The sequence below is a fragment of the Nerophis lumbriciformis genome, linkage group LG07, assembly GCF_033978685.3.
Source record: "Nerophis lumbriciformis linkage group LG07, RoL_Nlum_v2.1, whole genome shotgun sequence".
Taxonomy (NCBI): Eukaryota; Metazoa; Chordata; class Actinopteri; order Syngnathiformes; family Syngnathidae; genus Nerophis; species Nerophis lumbriciformis.
Genome location: NC_084554.2, coordinates 14,279,259 through 14,292,063, shown reverse-complemented (window position 1 = coordinate 14,292,063; position 12,805 = coordinate 14,279,259). Strand labels below are relative to the sequence as shown.

The 12,805-nt window shown below is 40.2% G+C and overlaps 1 protein-coding gene across 1 annotated transcript in view; it reads left to right on the top strand.

The window, feature by feature from the left end:
• The window catches only part of hacd1 (3-hydroxyacyl-CoA dehydratase 1), a 29,297-nt gene extending 21,843 nt beyond the window's left edge, over positions 1–7,454 (top strand). The window contains exons 6-7 of the mRNA XM_061964775.1: positions 3,595–3,773; positions 7,124–7,454. Coding sequence (XP_061820759.1) covers positions 3,595–3,773; positions 7,124–7,206 — 262 coding nt within the window. The 3' untranslated portion in view covers positions 7,207–7,454. The remainder of the gene's footprint in view (positions 1–3,594; positions 3,774–7,123) is intronic.
• Positions 7,455–12,805: the final 5,351 nt, after the last annotated feature.

Here is a 12,805-nt window from a genome sequence, read left to right as displayed (position 1 = left end):
GTATATTGGTTGCCTCCTATCGGTTGTGCTAAAACGTGCTCCATACATATAATTTAGGTACTGTATTTTCCGGACCATAGGGCCTACCGGATTATAAGGCACACTGCCGATGAATGGTTTATTTCCTATCTTTTTTCATATATAAGGCGCACCGGATTATAAGGCGCATTAAAGGAGTCATATTATTATTTATTTTTTTCTAAAAATACTTCCTTGTGGTCTACATAACATGTAATGGTGGTTCTTTGGTCAAAATGTTGCATAGATTATGTTTTACAGATCATCTTCAAGCCGCTTACGGATGCGCCGTTTTGTGGGCGGTCTTATTTACGTGGCTCACCTTCGGCAGCGTCTTCTCCCCGTCATCTTTGTTGTAGCGGTGTAGCGTGCAAGGACGGGAGTGGAAGAAGTGTCAAAAGATGGAGCTAACTGTTTTAATGACATTCAGGCTTTACTTCAATCAATAACGGAGCAGCATCTCCTCATCCGGAAACAACAACAACACCGGAAATGTGTCCCGTGAAAATCCGTCCGACCGGAACTCTCTAATAACTAAAGTTCCTTGGGTGAATAATGTAAACTCACTACACCGGTATGTTTTAGCGCTTTACTGACAGATATAAGTAAGAACTTTACACTACTTTATATTAGAAATGGCAACAGCGGAGGATGAATGTCACATAACAAGAAGATAGAGAAAAAGAAGAAGCTTATCGACTACGGTGTCGGCACGGACTACAAAGGCGGACGCGCGCAATTTTTCAGGATTTATGCAGATCCCAAATACAGATCAGCAGGTACCAGAAAGTAAGAAACGTTGCTTTTGCATAATATTGCGAAACAAAATGCCAGATAATATGTTTTACCTTATACACACACCATAATAATACTCGTATGTTTAATGCGCCGACAATCCATCAAGCGGTGTGGCTTCATAGCTTTCCAAAGTCGTACTAAAACATTTTGATAGATTTTTGAGCGCCGTGTGTAATCTTCTATATTTTCAATGGAACATATAAAATGTTGTTGTTGTTTACTTGAGTCATATTGCAGTCTACACGTATCTCTTATGTTTGACTGCCATCTACTGGTCACGCTTATCTTTACATTATGTACCAAATAAAATAGCTTTTAGGTCGGTAAGCAAAACCAGAATTATTCCATACCTTAGGCGTTAGGTTATAAGGTGTGTTTTGAGGGGAAAAAAATATTTTAAGTGTGCCTTATAGTCTGGAAAATACGGTATCCTTTAAAGTTTTATAATCATTAGCTTCTCATATACCTAGCTGACATATTTTCAGCTTGGTGGTATGTAGGTGCTGGTGCCAGCAACTCATAGTGGTTTGCATAGATAAATAAATAGATAAGAAAATATTATCAGGTTGTCAATCATACAAACCCCGTTTCCATATGAGTTGGGAAATTGTGTTAGATGTAAATATAAACGGAATACAATGATTTGCAAATCCTTTTCAACCCATATTCAATTGAATGCACTACAAAGACAACATATTTGATGTTCAAACTGATAACCTTTATTTTTTGGGGGGAAATAATAATTAACTTAGAATTTCATGGCTGCAACATGTGCCAAAGTAGTTGGGAAAGGGCATGTTCACCACAGTGTTACATGGCCTTTCTTTTTAACAACACTCAGTAAAGGTTTGGGAACTGAGGAGACACATTTTTTAAGCTTCTCAGGTGGAATTCTTTCCCATTCTTGCTTGATGTACAGCTTAAGTTGTTCAACAGTCCGGGGTCTCCGTTGTGGAATTTTAGGCTTCATAATGCGCACACATTTTCAATGGGAGACAGGTCTGGACTACAGGCAGGCCAGTCTAGTACCCGCACTCTTGTACTATGAAGCCACATTGATGTAACACGTGGCTTGGCATTGTCTTGTTGAAATAAGCAGGGGCGTCCATGATAACGTTGCTTGGATGGCAACATATGTTGCTCCAAAACCTGTATGTACCTTTCAGCATTAATGGTGCCTTCACAGATGTGTAAGTTACCCATGTCTTGGGCACTAATACACCCCCATACCATCACAGATGCTGGCTTTTCAACTTTGCGCCTATAACATTCCGGATGGTTCCTTTCCTCTTTGGTCCGGAGGACACGACGTCCACAGTTTCCAAAAACAATTTAAAATGTGAACTCGTCAGACCACATAACACTTTTCCACTGTGTATCAGTCCATCGTAGATGAGCTCAGGCCCAGCGAAGCCGAAGGAGTTTCTGGGTGTTGTTGATAAACGGTTTTCGCCTTGCATAGGAGAGTTTTAACTTGCACTTACAGATGTAGCGACCAACTGTAGTTACTGACAGTGGGTTTCTGAAGTGTTCCTGAGCCCATTTGATGATATACTTTACACACTGATGTCACTTGTTGATGCAGTACAGCCTGAGGGATCGAAGGTCACGGGCTTAGCTGCTTACGTGCAGTGATTTCTCCAGATTCTCTGAACCCTTTGATGATATTACAGACCGTAGATGATGAAATCCCTAAATTCCTTGCAATAGCTGTTTGAGAAAGGTTTTTCTTAAACTGTTCAACAATTTGCTCACGCATTTGTTGACCAAGTGGTGACCCTCGCCCCATCCTTGTTTGTAAATGACTGAGCATTTCATGGAATCTACTTTTATACCCAATCATGACACCTGGGATGTTCCAAATAAGTGTTTGATGAGCATTCCTCAACTTTATCAGTATTTATTGCCACCTTTCCCAACTTCTTTGTCACGTGTTGCTGGCATCAAACTCTAAAGTTAATGATTATTTGCAAAAAAAAAAACTTTTATCAGTTTGAACATCAAATATGTTGTCTTTGTAGCATATTCAACTGAATATGGGTTGAAAATGATTTGCAAATCATTGTATTCCGTTTATATTTACATCTAACACAATTTCCCAACTCATATGGAAACGGGGTTTGTATAAAAAATGATGTCCCACCAAAGGCGGGCATGACAAAACAATATCGAGAAGCACAGCTTTAGCTTCTTCTAGGGAATGGTAATAATGGTAAATGGGTTATACTTGTATAGCGCTTTTCTACCTTCAAGGTACTCAAAGCGCTTAGACACTATTTCCACATTTACACACTGATGGTGGGAGCTGCCATGCAAGGCAGCTAACCACGACCCATCAGGAGCAAGGGTGAAGTGTCTTGCTAGGTTGGTAGAAGCTGGGGATCGAACCAGGAACCCTCAGATTGCTGGCACAGCCACTCTCCCAACCGCGCCACGCCGTCCCCTAATAGCGGTAGCATGTTAACGGCTAACTTTATTTTTGTTGTTCTATCCTTCCTTCCTTTTCTCTATTTATTGTGAAGGAGTGCAAGTGGACACTTTATTAGGTACACCTCTTGCTGCTTCACTTGCGTCCTTTTGTGTGGTGGGGATTCATATCTGTTCTTATATCATGGGAGGTGTCGTGGTGTTCATGTTCACTGCTTCTGTTTTGGTCACGGGATCCCCCCTAAAACACTCCCCAGCCCCCTTTCCCCGCAAACGGGTCGAAATGAGGGACCCCTGCTGTGCCGAGTCACGCACGCTGACTACACTGTAGAAAGTTGTTTTGTCTTCCAGATACAACCTCTTCATCGTCTTGTACCCGCTGGGGGTGGCGGGCGAGCTGCTCACCATCTACTCGGCGTTGCCCTTCGTGCGCAGGTCCGGAATGTACTCCATAAGGCTCCCCAACAAGTACAACGTGTCCTTCGACTACTACTACTGCCTCATCGTCATCATGCTGTCTTACATCCCACGTAAGCACGCAAACGTCACACCCTTGACACAACATGTGTGGTACCTCTGTTTTTGTTCGGGTCAGACGAAGGCCGGGTCTTTTAAAAGGAATAAACGCATAGGAAATAATGAAAATCCCAACGATATGTTCCAGACATCCAAAAATAAGAACACAAAACACATTTTGTATAGCCTAATTATACAAAACCCAAAACCAGTGAAGTTGGCACGTTGTGTAAATGGTAAATAAAAACAGAATATAATGATTTGCAAATCCTTTTCAACTTATATTCAATTGAATAGACTGCAAAGACAAGATACTTAATGTTCTAACTGGGAAATGTTGTTATTTTCTGCAAATATTAGCTCATTTGGAATTTGATGCTTGCAACATGTTTAAAAAAAGCTGGCACAAGTGGCAAAAAAGAGTGAGAAAGTTGAGGAATGCTCATCAAACACTTATTCGGAACATCCCACAGGTGAAAGTGCTAATTGGGAACAGGTGGGTGCCATGATTGGGTATAAAAGCAGCTTCCATGAAATGCTCAGTCATTCACAAACAAGGATGGGGCGAGGGTCACCACTTTGTGAACAAATGCATGAGCAAATTGTCGAACAGTTTAAGAACAACATTTCTCAATGAGCTATTGCAAGGAATTTAGGGATTTCACCATCTACGGTCCGTAATATCATCAAAAGGTTCAGAGAATCTGGAGAAATCATTGCATGTAAGCGACAAGGCTGAAAACCAACATTGAATGCTCGTGACTTTGATCCCTTAAGGGGTACTGCATCAAAAACCGGCATCAGTGTGTAAAGGATATCACCACATGGGCTCCGGAACACTTCAGAAAACCACTGTCACTAAATACAATTTGTCGCTACATCTGTAAGTGCAAGTTAAAACTCTACTATGCAAAGCGAAAGCCATTTATCAACAACACCCAGAAACTGTGATTGGATTTTCACTTGTCTCTCCCAAGTGAGAAACCAATCACAAGTTGTAATTTGCGAAAAGCAAGAAGGGGCCATACCCGGCCAACAGAGAAATCATAGGTTCTCACTTTTTTAACTCACGAAGAAAAAGTTCAAATATATTTTATTTATTTATTTTGCCACATTTAATACGTTCTTTACAATTATTTCAGTTTTGACACTACCACATATGTTTTAAATGCTGATGCAGGTTCATTGATTTTTAAATGTGCCGAAATACAGCCTGTTTGGACACTGTTGAGGCGATTCAATGTCCGGTAGTGCACAAGTGTGTTTCTGTACAGTATTTCTCCAGCCGTGATCATGTGGTGACATAAATTATGGTATTTTGAGGGGTATTAATTAAAGTCGGACTAAGTAGGACATCACCGAAGGCCGATTATGGGAAACGCACAGTTTGCCACTGTTTTTAAGAATGCAAAACTTGTTAAACCTGCAGTTTCAATGTGGATGACATGTATTTATTTGTAAAAAATAAAATTTAAATAAATTAAGACTATGGCAAGCAGAAAAATAGTCATTTCCATTATTTTCCCAAAAACATGGCTATAAAGCGTGTTTATCCGATTAATCGAACAAGCTAATCGATGATCGATTTCTAAAACAATCAATTGCAGCAGCAACCTTACTTCAAAGTCCAACATTTTGTTATTTCAGGCATCATAGCTGTTAGCATGCTAACTTTTTCAAACTAATTTTACAGGCATACACCTCAGATTCATATATTTTGGTACTTGATGCATGCTAATTGTGGCGTGGCAGCTTTTTCTTTTGCTCATTTCGCAGGTATACACCCAAGAGTGTATTTTCTTACAAAACCCAAAACCAGTGAAGTTGGCACATTTCGTAATTACAAAAATAAAAACAGAATACAATGATTTGCAAATCCTTTTCAACTTATATTCAATTGAATAGACTGCAAAGACAAGATATTTAATGTTTGCAAATAATCATTCACTTAGAATTTAATGGCACAGGGCTATTTTTACCACTGTGTTACATGGCCTTTCCTTTTAACAACACTCAGTAAACATTTGGGAACTGAGGAGACACATTTTTTAAGCATTTCAGCTAGAATTATTTCCCATTCTTGCTTGATGTACAGCTTAAGTTGTTCAACAGTCCGTTGTGGTATTTTAGGCTTCATAATGCGCCACACATTTTCAATGGGAGACAGGTCCGGACTACAGGCAGGCCAGTCTAGTACCCGCACTTTTTTACTAAGAAGCCACGCTGTTGTAACACGTGGCTTGGCATTGTCTTGCTGAAATAAGCAGGGGCGTCCATGATAACGTTGTTTGGATGACAACATATGTTGCTCCAAAACCTGTATGTACCTTTCAGCATTAATTGTGCCTTCACACATGTGCAAGTTACCGATGCTTTGGGCAATAATACACCCCCATACCATCACAGATGCTGGCTTTTGGACTTTGCGACTATAACAATCCGGATAGTTCTTTTCCTCTTTGTTCCGGAGGACACGACGTCCAGAGTTTCCAAAAACAATTTGAAATGTGGACTCGTCAGACCACAGAACACTTTTCCACTTTGCGTCAGTCCATCTTAGATGAGCTCGGGCCCAGCGAAGCCAGCAGCGTTTCTGGGGGTTGTTGATAAATGGCTTTCGCTTTGCATAGTAGAGTTTTACCTCGCACTTACAGATGTAGCGACGAACTGTAGTTACTGACAATGGTTTTCTGAAGTGTTGCTGAGCCCGTGTGGTGATATCCTTTACACACTGATGTCGCTTTTTGATGCAGTACCGCCTGAAGGATCGAAGGTCTTGGGCATTCAATGTTACGTGCAGTGATTTCTCCAGATTCTCTGAACCTTTTGATGGTGAAATCCCTAAATTCCTTGCAATAGCTGGTTGAGAAATGTTGTTCTTAAACTGTTCGACAATTTGCTCAAGCATTTCTTCACAAAGTGGTGACCCTCGCCCCATCCTTGTTTGTGAAAGACTGAGCATTTCATGGAAGCTGCTTTTATACCCAATCATGGCACCCACCTGTTCCCAATTAGTATGCTCACCTGTGGGATGTTCCAAATAAGTGTTTGATGAGCATTCCTCAACTTTCTCAGTCTTTTTTGTCACTTGTGCCAGCTTTTTTGAAACTTGTTGCAGGCATCAAATTCCAAATGAGCTAATATTTGCAAAAAATAACAAAGTTTCCCAGTTGGAACGTTAAATATCTTGTCTTTGCAGTCTATTCAATTGAATATAGGTTGAAAAGGATTTGCATTCTGTTTTTATTGACCATTTACACAACGTGCCAACTTCACTGGTTTTGGGTTTTGTACATTGAGTGGAGGCGCGCTATTGAAAATCTGTGTTGACCGTGTCACGGTCACCATGTTTGTGTGTCCCCAGTGTTTCCTCAGCTCTTCTTCCACATGCTGCGGCAGAGGAGGAGAGTTCTTCACGGGGAGGTCATCGTGGAAAAAGATGACTAGACGTCCGATGAAGAGTCAACGTGTTTACAGTCCGCTAGCCTTATCATGTTTCACACAAATAAACAAATAGGATGCTCTCCGACTAGTCACACGTCCAATAAGACATCTTGTTTGTGTCCAATCAAAGGTGCTATCCTCCTCGTTTATGTCAAACATGCTCTACGTACTTCTAGACGATTCTAAATCGCCGCCACCTACTTGTCAGCAAATAAAACATGTGTAAAATCAATAAAGTCAGTTCTAGACTATTCCACCCTGATTTGACTCATTAACCCTACACAAGAAACCATTTCCAGTCCCCAAAAAATGATGAATATAACACATAAAACATTTAAAATACTACTGAGTAACCATGTATGAAAAATATGGGATATGCTTCATATATAGTACAGTTTGGACACACCTTCTCATTCAGTGTGTTTTCTTTATTTTCATGACTACCGTATTTTTCGGACTATAAGTCGCATTTTTTTTCATAGTGCGACTTATATATGTTTTTTTCCTTCTTTATAATGCATTTTCAGCAGGTGCGACTTATACTCCGGTGCGACTTATACTCCGAAAAATACGATATTTACATTGTAGATTGTCTCTACAGGCATTAAAACTATGAATGAACACATGTGGAGTTATGTACTTAACAAAAAAAAGTGAAATAACTGAATTTTGTATTGTAGTTTCTTCAAAATAGCCACCCTTTGCTCTGATTACTGCTTTGCACACTCTTGGCATTCTCTCGATGAGCTTCAAGAGGTAGTCACCTGAAATGGTTTTCACTTCAAGACTATTTACCTTGTAGATTGTCACTGAAGGCATCAAAACTGGGACACCTGTGAAGTGAAAACTATTATGTAAGCTCTTTATATGTGTGACTTTAAAACTAACCTACAGTAGGGGTCCCCAAACTTTTTGAGACAAACTGCCTTTTGCTTACGATGTTCAAAAACTCTACACTCTGAGTCTATTTTACGTTTCCCCAACGTTTTTTTTTTAGAAAATATGATTTGCCAGAGCGGCTAGGAGACCCCGAGAGTAACAAGCGGTAGAAAATGGATTGATGGATGGGCTAGGAAGGACAGATTAAAAAAATTATAATTAAAAAAAATACTTTTTTTTTTTTTTTACCATATGCGGGCCGGATTTTGGACACCAGTGGGCCGTAGTTTGGGGACCCCTGATTTACAGTCATACCTACTGATATACTGTAATGGTAGTTAGCATGCATAAATATGATGGTAAGATCAATATATGCATTTTATTAGGTGTATGTGTATGCTAGGAAAATGTGTAGTTAGCTTTAAAAATAGTCAAATCCCTCATACTGCATTATAATCTATATTATATCTAGTCTGTGGTCATATTTTACAGTAAAAAATGGTCCTGAGAAACGTCAATCGGGTAAGTGTGATAGTTTCCTCAAAATAAGCCAATTTTAAGCGTCCGATACAATACTTTGTCATTTGCCATCTGGCAACGCTGTCCGGACTAGTCACGTGACTGTCCCAAAAAAAAAAAAAAAAAAAAAAAGCCAATTTTAAGCTTCTGGTATGATACTTTGTCATTTGCCATCTGGCAACCCCGTCCGGACTGGTCACGTGACTGTCAAAAAAATATGCCAATTTTAAACTTCTGGTATGATACTTTGTCATTTGCCATCTGGCAACGCCGTCCGGATTAGTCCCGTGACCAGAGCCGGCCCAAGGCATAAGCGCTTGCTTAGGGCCCCGCGGCCACCAGGGGGCCCCCAAAAGCAATTAACAAAAAAGTATTATTTTTTATTTTTTGCATGTACGAGTCTGACTGATGATTTCTAAATGATCAAAGATATATTATTGTACAAAAACACAATTTTAGGTCAACATTTTTGCACATTGCTGTTTCAGGTTTTTGTTACCAAAAATAATAAAGTGAATCAGAATCAGCTTTATTGTCCAGTTATGTTTAACACAAATGGAATTTAACTTCAGTAGACTGCGCTCTCTTTGTACAAAGTAAACATTAAATATGAACAATTAACTAAAAATATAAACTAGTAATTAAAGACTAATATGTACAAGACTGATGAGACAAGATGACACTTTTACTGTAAATACAAAGCTTCATCACTTGGACTGTTCAACCCCAGGCCACTCTTGTAGCTGAATGTTTTCTACATTTTAAGATTAGGAACCATATGTGGCACTCCGGACATCATTCGTTCATTCATTGGTATTATTTATGTTATAAACTGGGCCACCCCCATAGCTTTATAAATGACATGTCATTTGTAAAGACATGCCAGGCTGACAAAAGGATAATGTAAACAACACTGCCAGAGCCGCAATGAGTTTATAGTAGGTGTGTGTGTTAAGGTGTTTGAGCTTCGTGGAGTTCTTTGTGCGTGCACATAAACGACACTTTCATCGAGTCAGATCAACGTCACGAGGAAACTTTATTATTCTTCTGAACACAACTGCTGCGGTGTCAAACACTATACAGCTCCAGAGCGCCTCAAGTGGTAAACATGCGCTATAACATCCAACAAAGCTACACAGTGTAAGAGCGCAGATCAATCTCAACAGTGTGAATGATCAATCAATATTATTGGCAGAAATAGAGGGCCCCAAAATCAAATTTTGCTTAGGGCCCCATGGAGGCTTGGGCCGGCACTGCCCGTGACTGTCAAAAAAATACGCCAATTTTAAGCTTCTGGTATGATACTTTGTCATTTGCCATCTGGCAACGCCGTCCGGACTAGTCACGTGACTGTCCCAAAAAACTACGCCAATTTTAAGCTTTCGGTATGATACTTTGTCATTTGCCATCTGGCAACGCCGTCCGGACTAGTCACGTGACTGTCAAAAAAAAAGGAAGTACATTTTAAGCTTCTAGTTTAACTAGAAGCTTAAAATGTACTTCTTTTTCAAATGACAAAGTATCATACTAGTATGATACTTTGTCATTTGCCATCTGGCAACGCTGTCCGGACTAGTCACGTGACTGTCCCCCCCCCCCAAAAAAGAAGCCAATTTTAAGCTTCTGGTATGATACTTTGTCATTTGCCATCTGGCAACGCCGTCCGGACTGGTCACGTGACTGTCAAAAAAATATGCCAATTTTAAACTTCTGGTATGATACTTTGTCATTTGCCATCTGGCAACGCCGTCCGGATTAGTCCCGTGACTGTCAAAAAAATATGCCAATTTTAAGCTTCTGGTATGATACTTTGTCATTTGCCATCTGGCAACGCCGTCCGGACTAGTCACGTGACTGTCCCAAAAAACTACGCCAATTTTAAGCTTTCGGTATGATACTTTGTCATTTGCCATCTGGCAACGCCGTCCGGACTAGTCACGTGACTGTCAAAAAAAAGGAAGTACATTTTAAGCTTCTAGTTTAACTAGAAGCTTAAAATGTACTTCTTTTTTCAAATGACAAAGTATCATACTAGTATGATACTTTGTCATTTGCCATCTGGCAACGCTGTCCGGACTAGTCACGTGACTGTCCCCCCCCCAAAAAAGAAGCCAATTTTAAGCTTCTGGTATGATACTTTGTCATTTGCCATCTGGCAACGCCGTCCGGACTGGTCACGTGACTGTCAAAAAAATATGCCAATTTTAAACTTCTGGTATGATACTTTGTCATTTGCCATCTGGCAACGTCGTCCGGATTAGTCCCGTGACTGTCAAAAAAATACGCCAATTTTAAGCTTCTGGTATGATACTTTGTCATTTGCCATCTGGCAACGCCGTCCGGACTAGTCACGTGACTGTCAAAAAAAAGGAAGTACATTTTAAGCTTCTAGTTTAACTAGAAGCTTAAAATGTACTTCTTTTTCAAATGACAAAGTATCATACTAGTATGATACTTTGTCATTTGCCATCTGGCAACGCCGTCCGGACTGGTCACGTGACTGTCAAAAAAATATGCCAATTTTAAGCTTCTGGTATGATACTTTGTCATTTGCCATCTGGCAACGCCGTCCGGACTGGTCACGTGACTGTCAAAAAAATATGCCAATTTTAAACTTCTGGTATGATACTTTGTCATTTGCCATCTGGCAACGCCGTCCGGACTAGTCACGTGACTGTCCCAAAAAACTACGCCAATTTTAAGCTTTCGGTATGATACTTTGTCATTTGCCATCTGGCAACGCCGTCCGGACTAGTCACGTGACTGTCAAAAAAAAGGAAGTACATTTTAAGCTTCTAGTTTAACTAGAAGCTTAAAATGTACTTCTTTTTTCAAATGACAAAGTATCATACTAGTATGATACTTTGTCATTTGCCATCTGGCAACGCTGTCCGGACTAGTCACGTGACTGTCCCCCCCCAAAAAAAGAAGCCAATTTTAAGCTTCTGGTATGATACTTTGTCATTTGCCATCTGGCAACGCCGTCCGGACTGGTCACGTGACTGTCAAAAAAATATGCCAATTTTAAACTTCTGGTATGATACTTTGTCATTTGCCATCTGGCAACGTCGTCCGGATTAGTCCCGTGACTGTCAAAAAAATACGCCAATTTTAAGGTTCTGGTATGATACTTTGTCATTTGCCATCTGGCAACGCCGTCCGGACTAGTCACGTGACTGTCCCAAAAAACTACGCCATTTTAAGCTTTCGGTATGATACTTTGTCATTTGCCATCTGGCAACGCCGTCCGGACTAGTCACGTGACTGTCAAAAAAAAGGAAGTACATTTTAAGCTTCTAGTTTAACTAGAAGCTTAAAATGTACTTCTTTTTTCAAATGACAAAGTATCATACTAGTATGATACTTTGTCATTTGCCATCTGGCAACGCTGTCCGGACTAGTCACGTGACTGTCCCCCCCCCAAAAAATATGCCAATTTTAAGCTTCTGGTATGATACTTTGTCATTTGCCATCTGGCAACGCCGTCCGGACTAGTCACGTGACTGTCCCAAAAAACTACGCCAATTTTAAGCTTTCGGTATGATACTTTGTCATTTGCCATCTGGCAACGCCGTCCGGACTAGTCACGTGACTGTCAAAAAAAAGGAAGTACATTTTAAGCTTCTAGTTTAACTAGAAGCTTAAAATGTACTTCTTTTTCAAATGACAAAGTATCATACTAGTATGATACTTTGTCATTTGCCATCTGGCAACGCTGTCCGGACTAGTCACGTGACTGCCCCCCCCCCCCCCCCCAAAAAAAGAAGCCAATTTTAAGCTTCTGGTATGATACTTTGTCATTTGCCATCTGGCAACGCCGTCCGGACTGGTCACGTGACTGTCAAAAAAATATGCCAATTTTAAACTTCTGGTATGATACTTTGTCATTTGCCATCTGGCTACGCCGTCCGGACTAGTCACGTGACTGTCAAAAAAAAGGAAGTACATTTTAAGCTTCTAGTTTAACTAGAAGCTTAAAATGTACTTCTTTTTTCAAATGACAAAGTATCATACTAGTATGATACTTTGTCATTTGCCATCTGGCAACGCTGTCCGGACTAGTCACGTGACTGTCCCCCCCCAAAAAAAGAAGCCAATTTTAAGCTTCTGGTATGATACTTTGTCATTTGCCATCTGGCAACGCCGTCCGGACTGGTCACGTGACTGTCAAAAAAATATGCCAATTTTAAACTTCTGGTATGAT